Source organism: Rhinolophus hipposideros, assembly GCF_964194185.1.
Source record: "Rhinolophus hipposideros genome assembly, chromosome: 8".
NCBI classification, from domain to species: Eukaryota; Metazoa; Chordata; class Mammalia; order Chiroptera; family Rhinolophidae; genus Rhinolophus; species Rhinolophus hipposideros.
In genome coordinates, this window is record NC_138054.1 from 64,028,528 (window position 1) to 64,051,953 (window position 23,426).

Below are 23,426 nucleotides of genomic sequence, written 5' to 3' on the forward strand. Positions count from 1 at the left end.
GCTGGGGGGTGGGGTTAGAGAGGTCAGACAGAGTGATAAAAGATAATTGTTGAAGATTTGGGTTGGGATTGAGTCCCTGAAGAAAACCTGGCTTAGGAATCTTCAGGACCCACACCATATGATAGATATAGCCCCAGCCCCAGACCTCAAGGTGGCCTCAACCTGGATTGGTTATCGATCCAATGGAATCCAAGCCCAAGAGTTTATGAGAAATCATGGGTCCTATGTTTACCCAGGGCAGTCCTGGGTAAAGTTAGCCCCAACTTAGGGTCAGAGCTATAAGGAGTCTCCCTTAATTGGACTTTTTATTCTCTTTCTTTAATTCTATGACTAGAGTCTCGCAGGCTAGTTGGAAAGCAACTCCATGGACAGCCTGAGACTAGAGAAGTATCTTCTGAAGTGCCAGCAAGGGCTGTACAGCAGACAGGCCTGAAAGGCCTTGGTTGAAGTATAATAGAGGAGATCTCGGGGTTGGGGACTGAGGGATTAGCATTTATATTACCATTGTAGCCAGTCCTGGCAAGGCCTCCCTCAGCCAGTGTGGCCACCACACATAGTACGCTGGCCAGCATTCTGCCCATGCTAGAGAATCACAGGCACACTGTCTGTGCCTTCCTCGCGGGTCCGGAGCTAAAACTCTATATACCCATAACCTTTTCAATTCTCTCATACTGGAGAGAGAATGTGGGAAGTTTCCCTTCAGGATTTTATTTTGGCTGGTGAAGAACATGGATGCCTTCTCAGGGTCTGTCCTGACTATAGAATTTCTCTGACATTGCTCCCATCCTCACTCACACGTGACCACCGTGGTCTAGCAGGTGAGCAGAAATCTAGGATGACGATGGTCAGGACTCAGGATGTTCCTCGCCCTCATTAGTCCTCCTCTTCCAAGTGCTGCCTGGGTATCTCAAGGGCTTGTCTCACCACCTCCCAGCTGGGGGCCATGGCATTACTTTTAGAGAGGACACTCTCAGCTAGGAAACTTAGGATAACACCACTGGAAGCTGCTGCATAAACAATTCTTGTCCTAGGGAAAAGGCAGCAGCCTCCTGCTCTGCCTCATCCAGACAGGAAGCTATGCCTGAAAACTACCCATGACTCTGACTGCCCATTAGTTTCTACCTAAGGTGCTTTCAGGTGTTTTCTGCTTTTACTTTAGTGACCAAACCTCTTTTCTCAAGGTACTCAAATTGCTACCTGATCTCTGTCCAGAAGAATCACTGGTGCATTCATCAGCCCAGATTGTCAGCAAACACTTGGTAAGTGCTATCTTGGGCAGGGCAGGTATGGGACAATCTCTGGGTGCATTGAGGCTTGTCCTTATGAAGCTGGATTGGGCTCTGAAGCCCTGAACCTCATCAGCCCCAGGGAAACCCCAACTGGGTTCTGGTTATAAAGTCTCACCTTCTAGCCCAGGTGCTCTAGAAGACTGACTGGAAGGTGCTGGTCCCAGCTACACAAACCCTGGAAGGAAGATCCATTATAGTCTTGGGACTCGGGCACAGGAGCTTTCCATATCTCTCCCTCTTCTTACCCTGATTTGAGCACTCTTCTTCAAGAGAGCACATCTAAACACATAAGTGCATGAGTGTGTAAGTTTGAGTTGGTCTCAGGTATTATGTGACCTTGTGGCCCTGAAAAATACTGGTGATGGTCCCTCTTGTTGAAGTGTCTCTGCGGAAAGATACCATTAGACCCCGGCTCAAAGGATCTGGGGGGGTTGGTTTGCAGTTGCTTGAGATGAATGGACAAGAATTTATATTTGCCTTTTGCAGGTTGGAGTTGACTGCCTCATTGGGCCAGATACACAGGTTGGAGAGAAGTCATCCATTAAGCACTCAGTCATTGGTTCATCCTGTGTCGTAAGAGATAGAGTGACTATCACCAATTGCCTTCTTATGAACTCAGTCACCGTGGAGGAAGGGTATGTTTCCCCTTATGCCTACTTAAGGCAATGCCCTTGGTACCTCTGGGAGGCTTTGGGGGCCATCACAGTCTAGGAATGGGTTCAGCTTGGGAAGGGGGAGAAGGGGAGAAGGATGAAGGGAAGAATAGTACCTTGGCCCTTTGAGGTCTTGGTTTTGCCTTCTCTTGCTTTGGTATCCTACTTGATGGGATGGTCATAGTAGTGAGCCACTGGCAGTGCTGGAAAGACACTGTCAATATCTAAGGGTCACCTTCCCTTATCTCAGTATCCAGAGAAGCCCTGAAGAAGGCAGAGGCCTAAGAGGAGTGAACATATAAGCCACAGTTTCTGAGAGAGAGCTTCTCTGTTACAAGTTACAGAGAATCTTCCACCATTTTGAGATCTCATAGTGTCCTAAAATCTTGGTTTATGACAGCCTGAACTTGGAGTAAGAAAACTTGAGTGATATTTAGTAGGATTCTTTCTCTGCATAGACCTCAGGTTTTTCCTTATATAAAAAACAAGCCAAAAAAATTTTTTTTAAAAAAGCAAGCATAAGTGATGGAAGAGAGGAAGGATATTACCAAATCAGTGGTTTTCAGACTTTTTAGAAAGGTTTGCAGACTTTTTCTTAAGATAAATTTTATGAATAAAATGGTTTGGAATATAGTGAGGAAAGGGCACTTATCCTTCCTATAGGATGTAAAGCAGATCTATAAAACAAATTTTGAAAACCACTATGCTAGATAAGCCTGACGTTGGTTCTAGCTCTGACACCTGTTGATTTCTATGTCCAGGAACTGATAAGAGAGAAGGATAGGGGATGACTGCAAGGCCAGTGAAAGCTGAACTACCTCTCACAGCTGCCCGTGAGGGTGGAGGAGAAGCATTTTAGGGAGAGGAGCTCCATAGGGATAGAGCTAAAGGTTAAGCCTTTGCTCTTTAGGAAGAGTGACTAATGGAAGACAATAGACAGGACTGAGGGAGGAAGTACCATATTAAAAAACCAGAAAAGTTAGAGATCATAGAGATATTGACCACTAAGATTTGCCCTTCCCCAAACTATGTGACTGACTTCTAGAACCCTGACAAGGCCTAAAGCCTTTAGTCAAGTGTATGGATGAATCTTCTCTGGCAAATCTAACCAGCCCAAGTAGAAAAACCTGAATTTATTTACATCAGAGATTTTTAACAGCCCAGTCAAATCACTCTATAGTAAAAATAATGGATGACAAATTATTTTCTTGTGCTTAGAGCTTCCAATCAGTGTTTTCAAATTCTCTCCTAAATATGAAGAGATAATCAAAGATTACCAGAGATCTAAAGAAAGCCTCTATCATGAAAGAGACCAAATCAAACAAATAGAAAAAAGCAACTTAGAGAAGCAGTCGGATAGCTCAGTTGGTTAGAGAGCAAGCTCTGAGCAACAGAGTTGCCGGTTCGATTCCCATATAAGCCAGTGAGCTGTGCCATCCACAACTAGAGTGAAGACAAGGAGCTGCCGCTGAGCTGTTGCTGAGCTCCTGGGCGGCGGGATGGCTCAGTTGGTTAAGAGCGCGTGCTCTCAACAAGGTTGCCGGTTCGACTCCTGCATGGCATGGTGGGCTGCACCCCCCACAACTAAATTGAAAATGGCAACTGGAGACTTGGAGCTGAGCTACGCCCTCCACAACTAAGATTGAAAGGACAATAACTTGACTTGGAGCTCATGTGGGTTCTGGGGAAAAACACACTATTCCTAATAAAGTCCTGTTCCCCTTCCCCAATAAAATCTTTTTTAAAAAAGGAAAGAGAGAGAGAGAGAGAGAGAGAGAGAGAGAGAGAGTAAAAAGCAGCTTAGAAGAAACAGAGACTACATGGAGAGAAAAATACTTTCAAATAATCTGTCATTTCAAAGAACAGAAAAAGAACTCTGGGAAATTAAAAATATGATAACAAAAGGGAAAACTTCAATAAAAGAATTGGAAGATAAATCTGAAATTTCCCAGAAAGTAAAGCAAAAAGGGAAAAATATGGAACATAGAAAAGATAAGAAAATGAGAGGACCAGTCCATGATGCCCAACATCTGAATAGGAGTTCAGTAAAAAGAGAATTGGAAAAGAATAAAGAGAGAGAGAGAGAGAGTTGAGAAGTTAGAGGAGGAAAGTATTTGAGAAATAATGTAAGAAAATATCCCAGAACTGTAAGATACAAATTTACATAAGAAAAGGATCTACTAAGTGCCTATCACAATGGGTATAAATACACCCATATCATTTAGAAATCTCAGAACATTCACAACAAAGCATGCTACAAACTTACAAAGAAAAATATAATAGGTCATGGACAACTCATCAGGAACCAGAATGGCTTTGGACTTATCAGTAGCAACAATGGAAACTAGAAGATAATAGAACAATGCCTTCAATATTCTAAAGAGAAAATTAATTTGAACCTAGAATTCTACACCCAAGCAAAGTGTGACAATAAAATAAAGACATTTTCAGACAGGAAAAGTCTCCAAAACTTTTCTAGAAGATGTGTTCCACCAAAATGAAGAATAAACCAAAAAGAGATAGATAAGAAACAACAGATGCAAATCAAAAAAAAAGCAAAAAAAAAATCCATAAGATGATAGTGAAGGCAGATCCAAGGATGACAGCTATGCATGAAGCACAAAGGGAGCAGTTAACCCAGAATGGAATCCAAGAAAGACTTATTCAGGAAGATGAAACTGATAAGAGACCAGATACATACATCTTGAAAGATTTAGACAACTAGCTAAAAATTGGGGTTGAATTAATAACAACATAGAACACCAACAAAAGCAAAACAGTTATTAACTCTGTTTAAAAAGTTGTACTAGAAAAAAAAGGCAGGGGGAGGTTCTAGAAGAGGGTAAACAGGGCTAAATATATAGTGTTGAAAGGAAAACTGACTCTGGGTGGTGAATATATAATGTGAGCTATAGGTGATGTATTACAGAATTGTACACCTGAAATCTATGTAACTTGCTAACAATTGTCACCCCAATAAACTTTAAAAAAAAAGAAAGAAAAGAAAGGAAAAGGCACCATAGTTTGCTGTGTGGCTCAACTATGAAATAGAATTTACCTAGTCATAATGAAGTAAACACTGACTATTGACCAAAATTATGCTTATAACTACATTAAAAGGATGAGAGATAGGAAGGGAAAGAAGGAGTAGGAGAAGAAAGGGGAGCTAAATCCTCATATTCCATTATGGGAAGTCTTGATCACTAGAATGATCAAGAAAGGAATATGTATGACTAAAATTGAAAAATCAACTAGTAATATCAGCATGTTATTACCTAGAGACATGGAAGTAAATACTGAAATATTCAGCAAAAAGAAGTTGAAGAGGGAAATGAATAGCGGGAACAGGGAAGTGCTATTTTTTATAATAAAACCTTCAGAACAATTTGCTTTAAATTGCATGCATATATAACTCTAAATGCCAAAAAAAGTAAATTCTGGAGTGCACTGCTATTGGTGGAGTGCTGATAAATTGTTAACCACCAGCTCTCTGAAGGAAAAAATAAGTGGCCTGATTTGTAACATTTGCCAATCACCATGGTGTAAATTCTCACACTATCACCAGTGGTATCAGGGAATACTGAGTTGTGAATAGACGCTAACAATCAGCTCTCCCAAGCGGAACAAGCTGGCTCTAGCACACCTACTGATGATAGAAACCTGTCTCGAGTATTTCACTCTTTCTTCAAACACTTAAGGACCCACTCTGTGCTGAAGACTGCTAGGCCACTGAAGACATAAAATGCATAAGGTTCAATCTTTCCCCTCAAGGAACTCATAGGCTATATGCAATAAGAAGTTATAAGTGCTGTGGTTGAAATCTGTAAGGTCACAAAGGAAGAAAGAGTCAGGAAAGACTTAATTAAGGAAATGACTCTTGAACTGAATCTAGAAAACTGAGTAGAATCACACAGGCTGGCAAAAGGAATCTTCTAGATATATCAAGAGTATGAAGTGTGAGAGAGCATTATCTTATTTCAGAAACATATCCTCATTTTGATCTTAGCTTAGATTTCACCACTTAAGAAGAGACTTTCTGACTACCCTATCAGACATAATCCATCCCAAAACTTGGTTGCATCAACCTGTTTTATTTCCTTTGTAACATTATCACTGTCTGGCCTTACCTATGTACCTGTCTTTTCCAAGTAAAATGTTAGTTTGAGAATGTAAGTACTTTATCTTTCTGTTTCACTGTTCTATCCTGAGGGCCTACAGGAACTCAATATGTATTATATGAAAGAATGGTAAACAATTCATAATGACTACAATATAGAATTCAAAGAAAACACAAGGCTGTAATAGATGGACAAAGGCCAAGTCATGGAGTGTCCCCTAAGGAGTTTAATAGGTAACAGTAGTTTAAGAGTTTAAAGCAAAGGAATAACGTGATTAAATTCACATTTTACGAAGATCATTTTAGCTCCAGTGTGGAGGATGCTCTGAAGAGGGTAAACGTGGAGGCAGGAAGACTACTGAAATAATCCTAGTTAAAATCTACAAAAAGAGGGCTAACCCAGGGGCTCAGGTGGTTGGAGCACCGGACCTAATGCGGAGGTCGCTGGTTCGATTCCCACATGCGCCAGTCAGCTGCGCCCTCTACAACTAAAATTGTGAACAACAGCTCTCCCTGGAGCTGGGCTGCCGTGAGCAGCTGGAGGTTGGCGTGAGTGGCGGGCAGCAAGCATGAGTGGTGAATGGCCAGCAACTATCATGAGTTGCCACAGGCTGCCGTGTGCTGCCATGAGCGGCTGGTGGCCAGCGTGAGTGGCCAGAGTGAGCTGGCCAGTGGCCAGCTGCTGTGAGCGGCCAACCAAAGAGAAGGCAGCGAAATGATGAGTTCCATTTGGGACAAGTTGAGTTCATGGCAGACAGCCTTGATGTGCAGGACTGGAGCTCAGGCAAGAAGCCTGTACTTGAAGTACAGATTTGGGAATGGTCGGCATAGAGGTGGTAACTGAAGCCGAGGGAGTAGATAAGATCACCAGGGAGAGTGTGGCATTAACAGAAAAGAAACCAAGACAAAACCTTGGGGAACATTTGCAGTTTTAGACATAAGAAAAGGAATCTAAGGAGACTGACTAGAATGATCAAGAAAGGAATATATATAGGGTAAGAGAGAGGCCAGTTGGTAGGTGAAGCCCAGATCTGGTTGAGGAAACAGGGTAGGTGGTGGTGTACTCAATGAGATGAGGAAGGGTGAGGGAGGAGCAAATCTGTGGGGAGATAAGCCCTGTGTAGGGCACATGAGTTTGGAAGTAACCTATAGGACATCCAGGTGTGTAAGAGTATCTAGCAGCCAGTTTGATTAGAAGTTAGGAGAGGTCAGACCCAGAGACCTCTTTCTGAATCACTGCGGCCTTTTCTAACTTATTTTCCTATCCATTTTTCTTTTTCTTCCAAATCCACCCTTCCACCATCTAATCCTATGCATTAGAGCATGAGCTTTAGAGTCAGACTGCCAGAATGAATCCTGGGTCTGTCCCTTATTGGTCATTTAGCGACTTTACCACTTTGTGCCTGATTTTCTCACTATAAAATGGAGTAAAAACTGAGCTACCTCACAGGATTATTGGGAGTACTAAATGAGTTAATAGACATAAAGCACTTAGAACAGTGCTTGGCACGTAGAGTGTTAGCTGTTATTTTATCATCATCATTAGTTTATCTCATTTCACAGAGGTAGCCTGTTGCCAGCATTGTCTTCCTAAAAGATATCTCTGATCATGTCCCAGTTTTATTCAAAACCTTTTGAAAACTCCCCATTACCTTTAGAATAAAGTTTGAACTTCAGGGTTTCTCCTGATGTAGCTCCAACACTGAGTCCGGGAATGTTAGAGTGAGATGGGCCTGAGAAGTCATCCAGCTCAACTTCTGCAGTTTTACAGATGAATGAATTGTGGCGTTCCGGACTGTTTCTCTCCTTGCACTCCTGCTACTCCATGCCCCATTCCAGGTTCCCGTGTGAGACTGACAGGGCTCAGCATTCTCTTGAAAACAAGAACTACGTGTGTCTTTGTCCATTTGATCACCTACCATGTTTCCCCGAAAATAAGACCTAGCCGGACCATCAACTCTAATGCATCTTTTGGAGCAAAAAATAATGTAAGACCTGGTCTTATTTTAGTATAATATAAGACTGGGTATAATACAATATAATATAATATCATATAATATAATTCTGGGTCTAATATAGTATAATGTAATACCAGGTCTTATATTAATTTTTGCTCTGAAAGACCCATTAGAGCTGATGGTCCGGCTAGGTTTTATTTTCGGGGAAACACAGTAATTCCACAGTAGCTCACGAAGCTTTGTAACTTCCACTGTGTCATCTTGTCTTAGACCTTCCAGGAAAGACAGTGCCATAACTTTCCCACTTGTTCTAATTAGCATCCTCCCCCTCCCTCCCTTCCTGTGGGTGAGCAGACAAAGGAGTGGCTCTCTAGCACCTCTCCAAAGTCCTGTGTTAGTGTCCGGAATTGACATGAAGAGACTTGGTGAGGAAACCAAGGCTCCCTAAGAAACTCCAGCTTGCTTATATGAGAGAAGGTCATAGAAAAGGCCTAGCATGATACCCCAAAGTCAATTGCTATTTTGGAGGAGGTATAATCTTGGATGGCCTAATAATGTTTCTAGCTGGGGAAACAATAAAGGTTTAGATAGCAGCTACTGCTATTTTCCAACTTAAAAAGTTGAGGTAAAGCTATAGACCACATAGGGTTAATGACCAGAAAGGCCATTAGGGATTACCCAACCCCTCAAATGAGCTCCTGGTGATAAGATCAGACATCCTGAATCCCATATGAACTTTTTCCCTTATTTTCAGGTCATTTAGTTTTAATTACTTACGGTAAATTTGGAAAAGGTAATTAAATTGCAGTCATGTGAGACTTGATTACATCTGGACTGAGTGATAGAATAGGAACATGAATTTGTCCAGAGGGAGTTTCTCATTTACTTGGTCTGCTTGTCTCTGCCAGCAGTGGTGAGCGGCTGGAGCTTTCTGGACCCCTGCCCAAGGTCCTCAGGGCTTGAGAGATGCTAACAGGACCACCTTGGGGAAGGTGTAGGCGAGACTGCAGAGAAGCCTCCTGCTTGTCTTTCTCCTTTTCTACCTCTTCCAATTGATATGACAGCTGATGCTTGGCAATCCAAAGTCTAGTGAAAACTTCCTTGTCAAGACTTCAGTGTCAGTCCTGTGTTGTACACCCTTGGCCTCTGGCCTGAGCAACATCTCCTGCATTTCCTCCTAGTCCAAGGTGAATAACCCAAGCCTCTAGGGTAACACCCTCACATCCAGGCAGGCCAGGGAACCGGGTTTTCGCCTAGATTTTCCATGCTTTCTGGAGGCAGCAAGGGCAGCTCTCAGAGCCAAACAAGGTAATACTGCTTCTCATTATTACCCTGCGTGTCCTCTTCACCTACACTCAACTGACTGCCCTGCCTACTGGGTCCCTTACTTTTCCACTACCCTTTGTACCTGATAATCACTCTGCCTGAATTGCCTCTCTCTAGAGAGCTTTACCTGTAGAAATCTTACCCACCTTTCAAGGTCCAATTCATATTCCAACTCCTATATGCAGCCTTCTTGAATTGTCCGAGACAGAAATTATTTCCCCCACTTCTGTGTTCCCTGTGTACCCGTAACACTTGACTTATGCTCACATGACACTTATTCCATCTTTCTTTTTTCCTCAACTAGATTATAAATTCCTTGAATACAGAAATATTTTTCATATGCATTTGTGCTTTTTTAACACCGAATACTTTTTATATACTAGATACCTTATAAGTATTTACTGAATGAAAAATAGAGAGTCCTTTTTTATTTTTTTTTAAAGATTTTATTGGGGAAGGGGAACAGGACTTTACTGGGGACAGTGTGTACTTCCGGGACTTTTCCAAGTCAAGTTGTTGTCCTTTCAATCTTAGTTGTGGAGGGCGCAGCTCAGCTCCAGGTCCAATTGCCGTTGTTAGTTGCAGGGCGCGCAGCCCACCATCCCTTGCAGGAGTCGAGGAGTCCAACCGACAACCTTGTGGTTGAGAGCCTACGCTCCAACCAACTGAGCCATCCAGGAGCTCAGTGGCAGCTCAGCTTAAGGTGCTGTGTTCAATCTTAGTTGTGGGGGGCAGAGCCCACCATCCCTTGCAGGAGTCGAGGAGTCGAACTGGCAACCTTGTAGTTGAGAGCCTGCGCTCCAACCAACTGAGCCATCTGACCACCTGGGAGCTGAGCGGCAGCTCATTGATTTCATCCTAGTTGAGAAGGGCACAGCTCACTGACCCATGTGGGAATCGAACCGGCAGCCCCGTTGCCCAGAACTCGTGCTCTAACCAACTGAGCCACCCATCCCCCGGAAAAATTGAGATGCCTGATTTAAACGCCCCTACTGTAATTAGCTGAGTATCTGTCAAGACAGCCCTGTCTACTTCTAGAAAAAAATCATGGAGTAAATATTTCACTTCTTAAAACTCACCAAGATGAAAACAAACAACCAAAAAAAGGAAGCTCCATATATTAAAAAACTAAATAACTCACATACCCATACACAGACGAAGGAATATCTGCCAAAAGCAGTGAAATTTAGATCAGATCCAAAGAGAACACAAAGATTCAACCAGCATTAGGAATAGGGGTATGGGTAAATCAAAGCAGAAATGGCAAACATCCCTTTTGCAAAATCTCAAGTCACACAGAACTGAAAGAATAAAACTATTGAGGCACATAGTAGAGAGAAAATCAGGTTGGCCTCAGACATTTCTATGACGACATTGAAAGCCAGTAAAACATTTATAAATTTTGGAGGGAAAAAGATTGTGACATTAAGAATCCTATAGCTCGTCAAGTTATGGTTGAAATATAAAATCATCAAAAATACTCCAGGGCTCAGGAGATGTGTCACTCATGAATCTTCTGGAAAACTCTACTTGAAGACATTATATAGCCAAGTAAGAACTAAAACAAAATATTGACAACTGGGTAAGTTAAGTGTAAAAGTGAACTTCCTTAAATATAAATTAGTCTGTGGTAATTAGAGTTGCAAAAGAGCATAACTGTTAAAAGAATTCTGTCCATGTGTTAAAAGAATTCAGTCACACGCTTGAAAACACCAAGTTATGAAACTTTGGAAAGATTCCCCTGGACCTAAGGAGCTCCTTAGGACTTTTGGTTCATTCCCTACCTTTGTACCATCTGAACTAAACCCATCTTAGATGGAGAATAGCTTAATTCTTTAAGGTCATTACATCTTTACTTTGATTCCCCCCCAAACCCATCTTTTCCTTAGCCTCTGCTTAAGCAATATAAAGACTTAGATTTCTTAGAAGGGAGACATTTCCCATCACTACACCTTTATATAATGAAGGGAGGCACATAGAACTAAAAGGAGGAAATTTTCAGCCTGCGCATTGGAGCTAGTACATTTTAATTAGAGAACACAAGAGCAAGAGTGCCCAGAGACAGGAAGGAAGAGAGATATTTCTTCAACTATTCTATCTCATTACATTGAATTAATATGGATAAATCTCACAGATATGATGTTGAAGGGGAAAAAAAGCAAGTTGCAGAAGGATCATAGAGAATGATAGCATTTATATAAAATTTTAAAACATGCAAAACAATATCTATTGTCTACTAACATATGTGGTAAAAATGCTTAAAAACAATAAGCACCAGAATCAAATAGTGGTTAGACTTCTGATGGGGTGGAAGGAGGGAAATGTGATCAAAGAAAGATGCACAACAGGCCGTATTGTTTGTTTCTTGAGCTTTTTGGTGGGTACACAGTTCTTTATATTCTCTAGACTTTTTCCTATGCCTGAAATATTTCATTAAAATTTATACATGGTTCTTCATCTAGAGTGATAACTGGATGAGGACCCAGGAGTCTCTGGCGCCTGGGTAGATATGGATGACTCAGCCATCATCTTTACGCTGAAGTAGTGAGTTGGCCTAAAGCAGACCTTTAGTCACATGCCTAGAAAAGCTACATGGATCTCCAGGTCCATACTCTTTTCTCCCCCAAAGTTCTGAGTAAGTTTAGAAAGCCTGCCAACTATTCGCCAGAGAAGAACCTGCCTGTCCTCAGAGTTACTAAGAAGTTTCAGGTTCTTTGCCCAATACTACCCAGTCAACAAATGAGGCAGAAGCCCAGACAGAGAAGAGTCACTGCTGTGTAGGCTTAGGTACATTGCTTAACCTCTGGGAACCTCAATTTTCTCTGTAAAAATTAGAATAAATACCACCATCCCTACAGGCTTGCCAAAAGGATTAAGTTACATAATGAATGTAAAGTGTTTTGTGTAATGACGCATGAGTTCCCTTTCTTTCTGGACTAAACTGAAGAAAGTCCTAACTGAAGGCAGAAGAGGAACGAGAATATTTGGAGGCATTATTGCTGCCCAGGTCAGGGCTTCTTCCCTGTGGTGAGATGTGATGTGCCTGGCCAAGCAGTGGTCTTATTGTAGACCTCTGTGTTTTCTCACGGACTGCTCTCTACTGGAGCATTAATGTTTCCCGGGTAACTTCCCAAGACCTGCAACTTTGCTTAAAATGTAACCCCAACAAGGAGACATGAGGACCAAAACCCCATTAATCTTAGCCATCTCTGAGCAGCTTCTTAGAGAACACAGCCAGGCATTAGCACAGCAGAGTCCTTAATACCAGGCTGAGAGTTAAAACTAGGAAGCAAAAACTATAGTTCTGGCGCTGGGGCCAGTTCTTTTCTTGAGTTATAGGAAGTTACCTCCCCTCCCACTTTAAGCACTGAGCAAAAAAAGGCAAAGTTATTACTGTGGATTGGCAACCTGGAGAGGGCTTGTTGTTACAGTAGTATCTGTCCTTTCCCTGTTATGAGCAAACACACACACTTCCAGGAAAATCCTTAATCTTGGAGTTTCTTTCTAGACAAAGGGAAAGCTACATTGACTTGAAATTTTTCCAAAGTACCTCAGCTTGCTAATGGAGGTGACTTGCGACTGCATCAGTGATAATGGGGAACTGAAGAAACAAGTAGCAGAAAAGAGCTTCACATTCACTGAGCATTTTGTGAGGTGTTCATCTCAAAGCTTTCCACAGATCCCCTGACCAGAGCCTTAGGAGAGCACCCAGCTTCCTGTCAATCAACCCACTTTTTTCCTTATCGTCTTCAGACTCTACAATGGTGCTTTATGTGTCTCAGAGGGTGTTACACACAAACTAGATAAGACAAACAATATGGGAGGTTCTAAAGACCTCAATCAGACCTGCTAAACATAAGGAGAACCCAGGCTATCCATTGCTGTGGAAATCTGGCCTCAGTCATTCCAGCTGCTTCCTTCCAAAAATGCATAAATGATTCCCACTTACATTCCAGATTCCAAAATAGCCAGTTAGAAGTCTCTAATTATGGCTACTTGAGTTTCTGTTGGCTCTTTTTTGTCTGCTAACTATGTTTACCCCTTGCCTAGCTCCAGCGCCTGCATTCTCTGGCTCTTAAAACCTTGAGCAGGCCTCCTAATCCCCCCTTGGAAAAAGAAACGAGATTTTTCAGTGACAAACTACTAGCCAATTGTAAGCCTGCTCTGTCCCAGGAGCCTGTGTATGTGAGGCTTTCTATACTTCTTTACTATTCTTTTTGGGAGAATTTTCCCCATCTGACTGGACTGCTTTGCCTAAGGCAGAGGGCAAGTTAGAAAGTTCTGGAAATTCCCTTAATACCCACCCACTGAGTGTATCCTGAGTTTGAGCCAAAAAACAAACTGATACTGTCTGCCCATGTCTACTCCACACCACAGAGGTGCTGTGGTTTTGGCCTTTTACTGCTTTCTCACAGGCTTTAACCTTCTAGAAGAATAGAGATAAGACACTAGAATGCCATAAAGTGCTAGATTTTTTTAACTTTTTTGCATTTTACTAAAGTTTTGGCATTTGGAAGAATCGTTTTTTAATGGCCTGGGCATCGATAGTTTCAGTCCTTGGAATGTCCCTCTTCTCCATCCCCTATGCTTCCTGTGTTGCTTGAGCATTTTTCCTTAGTTGTTGTTTTGTTTTGTTTTGTTTAAATGGCTGCACACACCCTTCCGACTCACCTCCTCCCTTCCAGCTGCCCCTCACTCTAATTTAAAAGTACTGAATATCTCATTGTGGTTTTCATTTGCATTTCTCTGATGATTAGCGATGTTGAGCATTTTTTCATATGTCTATTTGCCATTTGTATATCCTCTTTGGAGAAATGTCTCTTCAGATCCTCTGTCCATTTTTCAATTGGGTTGTTTGTTTTTTTGTTGTTGAGTTTCATGAGTTCCTTGTATATTTTGGATATTAGCCCCTTATCAGAGGCACTGTTTGCAAAAATCTTCTCCCATTCAGTTGGTTGCCTCATTATTTTGTCAATAGTTTCTTTTGCTGTGCAGAAGCTTTTCAGTTTCATATAATCCCATTCGTTTATTTTAGTTTTTACTTCCATTGCCTTTGGAGTCAAATTCATAAAATGCTCTTTGAACCCAAGGTCCATAAGTTTAGTACCTATGTTTTCTTCAATGCAGTTTATTGTGTCAGGTCTTATGCTTAAGTCTTTGATCCATTTTGAATTAATTTTGGTACATGGTGACAGATAGCAGTCCAGTTTCATTCTTTTGCACGTAGCTATCCAATTCTGCCAGCACCATTTATTGAAGAGGCTGTCTTTCCTCCATTGTATGTTTTTAGCTTCTTTGTCAAAAATTATCAGTCAGAATGGCTTTCATCAATAAGACAAATAGTAACAAGTGTTGGAGAGGCTGTGGAGAAAAAGGAACCCTCATACACTGTTGGTGGGAATGCAGACTGGTGCAGCCGTTATGGAAGGCAGTGTGGAGGTTTCTCAAGAAATTATGAATAGAATTACCATATGACCCAGCAATCGCTCTCCTGGGTATCTACCCAAAAAATCTGAAAGCATTTCTCTATACAGACACGTGTACTCCAATGTTCATTGCAGCTTTGTTTACGGTGGCCAAGACATGGAAACAACCAAAATGTCCTTCAATAGATGAATGGATAAAGAAGTTGTGGTATATATACACAATGGAATACTATTCCGCATTAAGGAAAGATGATATAGGAGCATTTGTGACAACATGGATGGATCTTGAGAGTATAATGCTAACTGAAATAAGTCAGACAGACAAAGCAAAGAACCCTATGATTTCATTGATATGTGGTATATAAACCAAAAAGAACAAGACAAACAAATGAGGAAGAAAAACTCATAGACACAGACAATAATTTAGTGGTTACCAGAGGGTAAGGGGGTGGGGGGTGGGTGATGAGGGTAAAGGGGATCAAATATATGGTGATGGAAGGAGAACTGACTCTGGGTGGTGAACACACAATGGGATTTATAGACGATGTAATACAGAATTGTACACCTGAAATCTATGTAAATTTACTAACAATTGTCACCCCAATAAATTTAATTTAAAAAAAAAAAAAAGTACTGAATATTCCCTTGTTAGGACAGTGCTCCTTCCACAGGCCATCTCAGCTGAGAAAAGCAATTTGGTAGTTCCAGGCTTCCTCCAGTCTTTTCTCCCCTTAATTTCTTTGTATGGCGTTATGGTCAAATGGATGGATTCTGGAGGTAGGCAGACCAAGATTTGAATCTGCTATTTGGCAGTTGTGTGGTTTGGGGTAAATGGTTTAACTTCTCTAAATCAGTTACCTCATTATTTTTACTGCATCAGAGGTAAAAATGATACTCCCACAATCATCTAGGAAGCTTCTTTTTCTAATTTAAATATATAAGGCCCCCCACCCCAGATCTACCAAAAGGATTGGTGGGGGCCAGGACATTGAGAGAGTTATTTTTCACACTGCCCAGGTGATTTTTCTGATGAAGTAGCTAGATTTGTAAGTCACTCCCATAGTGTACATAGAGTATTTGGCACAGTACCTGGCATAGAGTAGGTATGTAATAAATGCTACAATAAATGCTAGTGAAGATTTTCAAATGACCTTTTCTCCCACCCACCAGCCTTCAGGAGCTATAAAGATGCTCTTTAAACACATTTAAATGCTAAGAATCAGCACTGATACTCTTAAGAGTATGGCTTTAGAGTCTAGAGTAGTCTTTTATGTGGTGTGAAGCTAGTTTAAAAAGTTTCCTTTTTTTCCTGAATGAATATGGTTTTGATTAACCTGAGTCTGTAGTGCGAGTTGTGGGGCACCCATTATTTCCACAGCTGATCTCCTAGGAAGATTCATGAGATCTGAGCCTCAAATGAAATTTGGTAAATAGCCCCAGATGAGAGTCAGGAGGGGTGGGTCAGCCCAGGGACCAGCTCCAGCTTCCACCCCCAGACCAAAGGAGGAGAGATTGGATGGAATTTAGGTCAGGGATGCCTAAAGAACTGAAATCAAAATGTCTGCTCTTTTCAGGCTTCGGGGGAAGATCATTGTGAGCATATCCAAACTCTGGACTTCTCTAAAGCCAGGTCCTCCTGTGGCCCAGCTGAGCCATTCTGTCTTCTAGTGATAACTTCAGGCGTGTAGCCATTAACTGGGCTGACTGGCTATTTCCAGCCTATGGAAGAACCCAAACCCCCAGCCCACAGTGGTGAGGACAGTTTTGAGAGCTGTGGGCACTCCCTAACTTAAGCTACTGTGTTACAGAAGCAACATCCAGGGCAGCGTCATCTGCAACAATGCTGTGATCGAGAAGGGAGCAGACATCAAGGACTGCCTGATTGGAAATGGCCAGAGGATTGAAGCCAAAGGTAAACCAAAATCCAATCACAGATGCCATTTGTTTACCTATCGCACTAGCACAGATCATGCTCAGTGCTGGTGAGGACTGGAAAACAAGCACATGTATACACTGCAAGCGAGACCATAAGCTAATAAAGCTGTCCTTGTAGGGAGATTGACATCATTGACAAATTTTTAAGCTTTGACTTAGCAGTTCCATTTTTAGGAATTTGTCTTACAGGTAAGCTCATAGATGTATGCAGCCTTACTATCAAAAAATGTAAAACACACCAAAAAGATCTAATGGCCCTGATTGGCACCAGTACTTTAAGAGGACTCTTGGACATGAGAGAGAAGGGCCAGTAATCCAACAAAGGCTCTGCAATTAGGTCTGGCTTCCCGAAGTCCTTGCACACCTTTCCTGACCTGATGTTTAAGGCAGGTAGTCCCATAGAGTCCTGGCCTGGAAGACAGTCAGTGGCTTCTTCAGAAGCCATTCACGCAGAGCCATTCTCGACCACCTGGAGATGATGCTATGACCTGTGCTATTAGCTCTCTGCTCGGTAGCTGCAGGAAGACTACATAGTACTGGAGAGACACACAGATACCAGCGTGTCCCTGTTAGGCGGCGCACATTTGAATGGTCCATAATTTGGCTGGATGTTTTTAGCCAAAAAATAGATAAAGCTCAGGATTAATAATGGCTAATTCCTTTTAAGCGTATTCCTAAACCTAAAACAGGGTGGGGTAGGGGAGTTGCTGAAGGAAAGAGCCCTACCAATTCTGAACTGGTAGAAGCCATATTATTTTCCTTCTTCCCAAAGGCCTTCTTCAGTGTTTTTCTCCTTCCGCTTTTTTAAGTTGAATGCCTCCCTTTTAAGCTTTAGACTCAAACAGACCTGGGTTCAGATCTCAGATGTGCAACTCACTGGATGTGCACCAGGTTCAGTTGTTAATTTCTAGGCCTCAGATTTTCAAAACTAGAAAAACGGATACAATAGTACATATCTTGGAGGATTGTCATGAGAATTGAATACAACTAAATGTGAGGAGTACACACATACCGAGGGACTTCAAGCTCCGCTCACACACCCCGCCGTTGTGCCCCCCCCCACCCGCCTTTGCACATGCCCCCTCTCTCAGGGATTCCTTTCCTGAAGACTGCCCAGATGGTTTCTCTTCTGTACACCCTTCCCTGACTCTTCCCATGACCCCCTACAGCCAAACTGAGCATTCCTCCCCTCCTTGGCACCCCTGAACTTTGTCAACACCTTTATTAAAGTCCATTCACAAGTTGAGGCAGTTATCTGTAAATTTGCCTTCTCTGCTAGACTGAGATCGTCAAGGCGAAGGACTGACTTATTCCTATATGTACCCCTAGCTCTCAGAGCAGGTCCTGGTTTATAGTAGATGCAGGGGAGCGGGGTGGGGGTGGGAGATGGGTGAATGAATTTTGGATCCATAAAGCATATTTTTAGGGGTTTTTAGGGATTTTATGGCAGAAAGTTAGGGTTCCAAGAAAGGCATGTGTGAGATGGTCACAATTATCATGAGATCTCTCCTTGCTTTTTTTCTAAACTTATGCTAATAAAAGAACCACATGCAACACCGATAACTGAACTGGGAGATGTGGCCAGTTCTTCCCCCTCATTTCTCCACTTGAGTCTAGATGCAGCTGTCCTCCTCACTGCCTGCCCTCTCACATTCCAAGCACTTTCTTTTTCTACATGTGAGAACTGTCATTTCTGAGAAGCCTGGCAGCAGCACCCTAACTATTGGTACTTTCTGCTGTGATCACATGCGAACTGAAGGTATGAGCGAGGTGAGAGGGCTGAGACACGAGCTGAAACACAGCACAGGAGGCATGGATGGTACGGCCCTCCCGGAATGCCGTTAGCTTACCGCTGTTGTTTACAGCTTTCAAATGGTCTCACATACACTGTCTTACTGGATTTTCATAAAAGCCCTCCAACATAGGGATTCATTATTGAGCCTTTTGGTGAAGTAGAAACTGAGACTTTGAAAAGTTGAAATTTCCTCAAGGTACATAGCTAGTAGATGACAAAACTGAGTTTGCAGCCAGAATTATTGCCAAACAGCCTTTGAAAAGACCAAAGGAAGAAGTCACTCTGGGTTGCCCAGAAGAATTTGATCGGTGATACCCCTTTTGTCCGTTTAGTTCATCTTTCCCAGACCAATAGGCCTCTGTATCCCAGCTCTTACTGATCCTCAGGAACCTCAGGTCTGAGCTCTTTCCTCTTGTTCAACATACCAGCTCACCCAGGCCTACCCGTGGGTTGCAGAGAAACTTATTTCTTGAGCAGCTGGGGCCGGTTGGCATTTTCTTAAAAATAGGATTCAGAATCCCCAGCCTTTTCTCTGACTCCATGGAAGGGCTTGGAAGGATTCCCCAATTTCAAAAGGAGCTGTTCAACTGGTCTGTAGAGCTGCTTTCTTATCCTGTGCCCTCCCCTGTCTCATTGTATTTCTCTGTCCTTTGTTCTCTTCTATTTGGGTTTGTGGCCCCACACAATGTTTCTTCCACCTCCTTCCTGCCTCTTTGTCTCTGTAAATTATCTCCTGCTCAACAAAAAGTAATAACATCCCCCCAGTGCTTTCTTCTTTCAGTCCCTCCTGGAACCAGGAACTTCTTCCTTTTGTTGTTTTTAAAAGAGTTTAGAGTCTAGGCATATTTGAATGAGTGAACTCTGTTTGCCACCACCCTAGAGGTCCCTCATTTCTTGTGTGCTGGAACCTGGAACTTCATGGTTTCTGCTGCTTCTCCTCCCCATTTCCAACAAAGTAATGCTGCTCCTTCCTTTTACTTTGCAAGGACTCCTTTTCATTCTGTGTGCAGAATGCATGAATGGCAACTGCATGCCACATACTGAGAGTTTGAGGCATGGCACCTCCCATCAGGGAGCACAGCGCTGGGCTAGCCAAACCCCTAGGATATCATGGGCTTCATTGTCTCCTGGGCTTTCTGGCTCTAACACTATGTGCCCACTTCTTCGCAAGGAGAACCCCAACACTTTCTGCTCTGTCCTCTATGCTGAGGGACCAGTGCATCCAAGTCAGTAACAATGCTTTTCTGACACAGGTACACCTGCCCAGTCACCTGTTCCCATTGTCACTTTTCTTTGAGGCTAAGCCATATGGAGAAAGCAAATTCCTAGCCATCGTGCAGCAGTCAAGACCTGTTACTATGGAGGATCCAAACAAACATCAACACCTCAGGTCCGCACCAGCAAAGAGCTCAGCAGATGGCAAAGTCCCCAGTCTTCCTCACATGGAGGAATTTCAGGGGAAAACATTCATCCTCAAACGCTGTCCCCCCTCCAAATTCCAATCATTTGCATACCACAGTCTTTTACCCCAAAAATGTGACACATAAAACCCAGTGTAGGCCTCGCTGCCCTTTTCTAGCACTACCAGAACAAGCCATTTTCTAACAATTCTGGTTTTTCTCGCAGCACCCCAGCAAGCTCAGTTAATGAGATTATCTGGCAAAAATCCCTGTAGCCAAATTTGACCTCCTGCTCAAACCAATAGAAAAGCCGTAGCCAACAGACTCAAAACCTGAGAGACTCTCATTGTGATGGAGGAATATTTTCCTGCGATTCCCCAAATGTTGTAGATGATGTTGGATATGCCAGCAGTTTCTGGGTGTAGGCCGGAATTGTGTCTCATGAGACCAAAGAATGGAAACACAGACCCAGGAGAGGCAAAGAGTTTTAAAAAGAGGATAGTTTATTGAAAGCAAAGAGTCAGAGCTCCCAAGCGGGAGGGGGTCCCGAATGGGGGTGGCCCCGTGACTGAGGCAAAAGCTCTTACTTTTATACCTTTCCTTGCCTATTTGGGGAAGGGGAGCTGTTTGAAAAAGGGCACTGGCGCCTTCTGATGAAATTCGTTTACCAGGTTTGTTCTGCTTGCCCATCCTAAAGGAATTAGCAAAGTAACCCACTCTTATCTATCAGATCTGCTCCGTTTGTCAGGCCAAAAGGAATTTTATGATTAACCTCAATGCCTTGTTACATTATGTCCTGGAGCGAAGGAGTGATTTCAAAACCTGGAGTTTTAGAATATGGCTGTCCTTGTTTATTCCACCAGGGACCTCCCTGTCTACCTAGGGACATGCTAGCTAACCTGTATCAATTGGATACTTCTGAGTCTCTTATGACTGTCAGTGAGAGAACTTGGATCTCTTCCCTGTTACCACAGTGATCAGTCCTTTGGCCATGAAAGTAGACCTGATGGCTGCATAGGTCAAGTCCTGGCCAACAGGACTCCTTCCCAGCTTCCCATCAGTGCAGCTTTTCATATGTGACTTGTCATTCCCTCTGTCCCATTGGTTTTCCCCCCGCTTACCATCCTCCCTTGTACTCTTCCCTTTAAGATCTTTCCCAATCTGACTCCAGCCCAGAACTTTTCCAGCATGTTTATTGGAATCTGCTTCCAACCCTGGCCAAGCAGAACTAGTACTGCTTATTCTCCTCTAGGTTTCCACCACCTTACTGAATTTCCCTGAAAATACGTTTACCTCCCAAAATGCCACATGTCAGTCTCTCCTTAATCCCAGTGAGTCTTCTCCTACCCCTAGGCAAAGAGCAGATCAGAAGGCAAAGATGACAGTAGGGAGGGCAGGCCAGAGAAGCCTCAGGTGTTTATTTGGAATCTGGAAGAGCAGAAGAAAGCATTGTCTGCCCCAGCCAGACTCCTCATTAGCCCCTCTGGTCTGGAGCACCGAGGGCCAAGAAGAATGTTAGTTGGAACTGGGACTGTCTTCAGCCCAGTGACCCTGGAGACTAGGAAGAGACTGGCTGAAGGAGAGCAAGTGTCAGAGTCTAGATAAGAGTGTTGAGGCTGACTCCAGGCTGTAGAGGGATAGAGTTAAGAGCTTTTGGAGGTGACCTGGGAAGCTAGCCAGGGAAGCATCTCCTTTGTTCTTTTCTAGTCAATGTTATCTCACGGGTGGAGCCTGATTGACAGTCACAGTCCAGGACCAGCCCCAGCCCTAGGGAATTTGGCACTGTCTGGCTTCCTCCCCATTCCTCTCCCTGAAGGAAGCAGATGGCTATGAAGTATAAAAAGGAGCATCTCCTGGGGCAGGAGTGTAGACACAGCCCCATTCAGTAACTTCTGTTTAGTACTTATCAGAGCACTATGCTGAGCTCTTTACATCACTTATCTTACTGAACCGTTGTGAGGAAATGAAAGCCCAAAGACATGAAACAATTTTCTCAAAGTCAAATTAGAACTTAAGCCTTTATGACTCAGACGCTCTTTTCTTTCCTGCATTGTCACTCTCTTTCCTATCCTTCTCACAGGAGATTGCCTCTGTCCAATGCAGTGCCATAACAGAAATTTTGTGAAAGGCCTACACCTAGGTTTCACTTTCCACTGGAAAAAGTTAGAGAAATAGGCCTGAGGATGCCCTGGATCCCCAAGCACCTTTGTTCTTATGCAGCAGATGTGTCAGTTATGTTCTCTTTGACAAAAAGATTGGAGGCCTTCTCATCTATACGTGCTCCTTTCCTACGTCTGTACTCGCACATAACTCTCAAAACACATACACATTCAATAGTTACTGCCTACTATATTCTAGGCTCTAGTGTGGTGGGTGTGTAAGGATGAATAAAACTTGCCTCTTGCTGTCCAGCTGCTCTCAGTCTATTATAAAGAGACAAACGAGTAAAGAAAATAAGTGTGTTTCCCCGGAAATAAGACCGGGTCTTATATTCATTTTTGCTCCAAGAGACGCATTAGGGCTTATGCTCAGGGGATGTCATCCTGAAAAATCATGCTAGGGCTTATTTTCTGGTTAGGTCTTATTTTTGGGAAAACACGGTAGAAGACTAAAAAAAACTCTTCTATCTCCTGTATCTGCCCTATATCTCTAGGCAAGAAGTAGACAGAATGCCCCTGGTTCCCCCTAGCCCAGACCACTGGTTCCCTGCCTCCTTTCTACAGCTTGAAAGCTATTCCTTGAAAGCTAACCCTCTTCTTAGTTTTCACCACATTATTGATCAGCTTCCAGGTCACTCCCTAAATATCCTGAGGGTTCACAGTATTCCTCTTTCTTCCCGCTTTTTTTCCAAACATTTTGGACAACCTAAACATATTCATCAGTGAACCATCCAACCCTTCCGCTTCGTAATTTCCTGAACGTCTATTCTACCAACCTTCACCTCCTTTCAACTTTAGTTCTCCGCTTACATAGCCATTCCCTACCCGTGTCATTACCCAAAAATCTCTGAAATCTTTCATGTGCCAGTAGCTATGCTAGACACTGGGCTATGATCATAAATACACTTTCCCTGCCTTCAAGAGTCTTACAGTGAAGTAGAGGAAAATGATATAATGAGGTAGAGACAGAGATATGTACTAGGTAGAGTGTTTTCACAAAGCAGACAATGGACAGTTCAGAAGGGAAGGCATCACATAGTGGACCTGCTTAATCAGGACATTTAGGGTAAGAGTGTGATGCGGGAGAAAGGCATGTGGGAATAGCATGTGCTGAGGTCTAGAGCTATAAAATAGTATGACTTATAGGTACACATGGAGACTGGTGGAAGATGAAGCTGAAGACGTAGGCAAGTGTCAGGTCATGGAGGGTCTTATGGGTTTGGACCTTACGAAAATAATAATGGCCGCTATTTATCAAACACTCAGTAATTCTTTAGCTCACTGAATCCTCACAACAACCCTATACAGTTGGTGGTGTTATTTCCATATTACATATGAGGCATCTCCCTTTTTCCTTTGGATATCTCC

The 23,426-nt window shown here is 42.8% G+C and overlaps 1 protein-coding gene across 5 annotated transcripts in view; it reads left to right on the forward strand.

Moving 5' to 3' along the window:
- Window positions 1–23,426, forward strand: part of EIF2B3 (eukaryotic translation initiation factor 2B subunit gamma) — a 107,549-nt gene that overhangs the window by 82,484 nt on the left and 1,639 nt on the right. For all 5 annotated transcript variants that reach the window (XM_081057476.1, XM_081057478.1, XM_081057479.1 and 2 more), the window contains 3 exons: window positions 1,182–1,259; window positions 1,776–1,924; window positions 16,578–16,681. In XM_081057476.1, coding sequence (XP_080913602.1) covers window positions 1,182–1,259; window positions 1,776–1,924; window positions 16,578–16,681 — 331 coding nt within the window. The remainder of the gene's footprint in view (window positions 1–1,181; window positions 1,260–1,775; window positions 1,925–16,577; window positions 16,682–23,426) is intronic.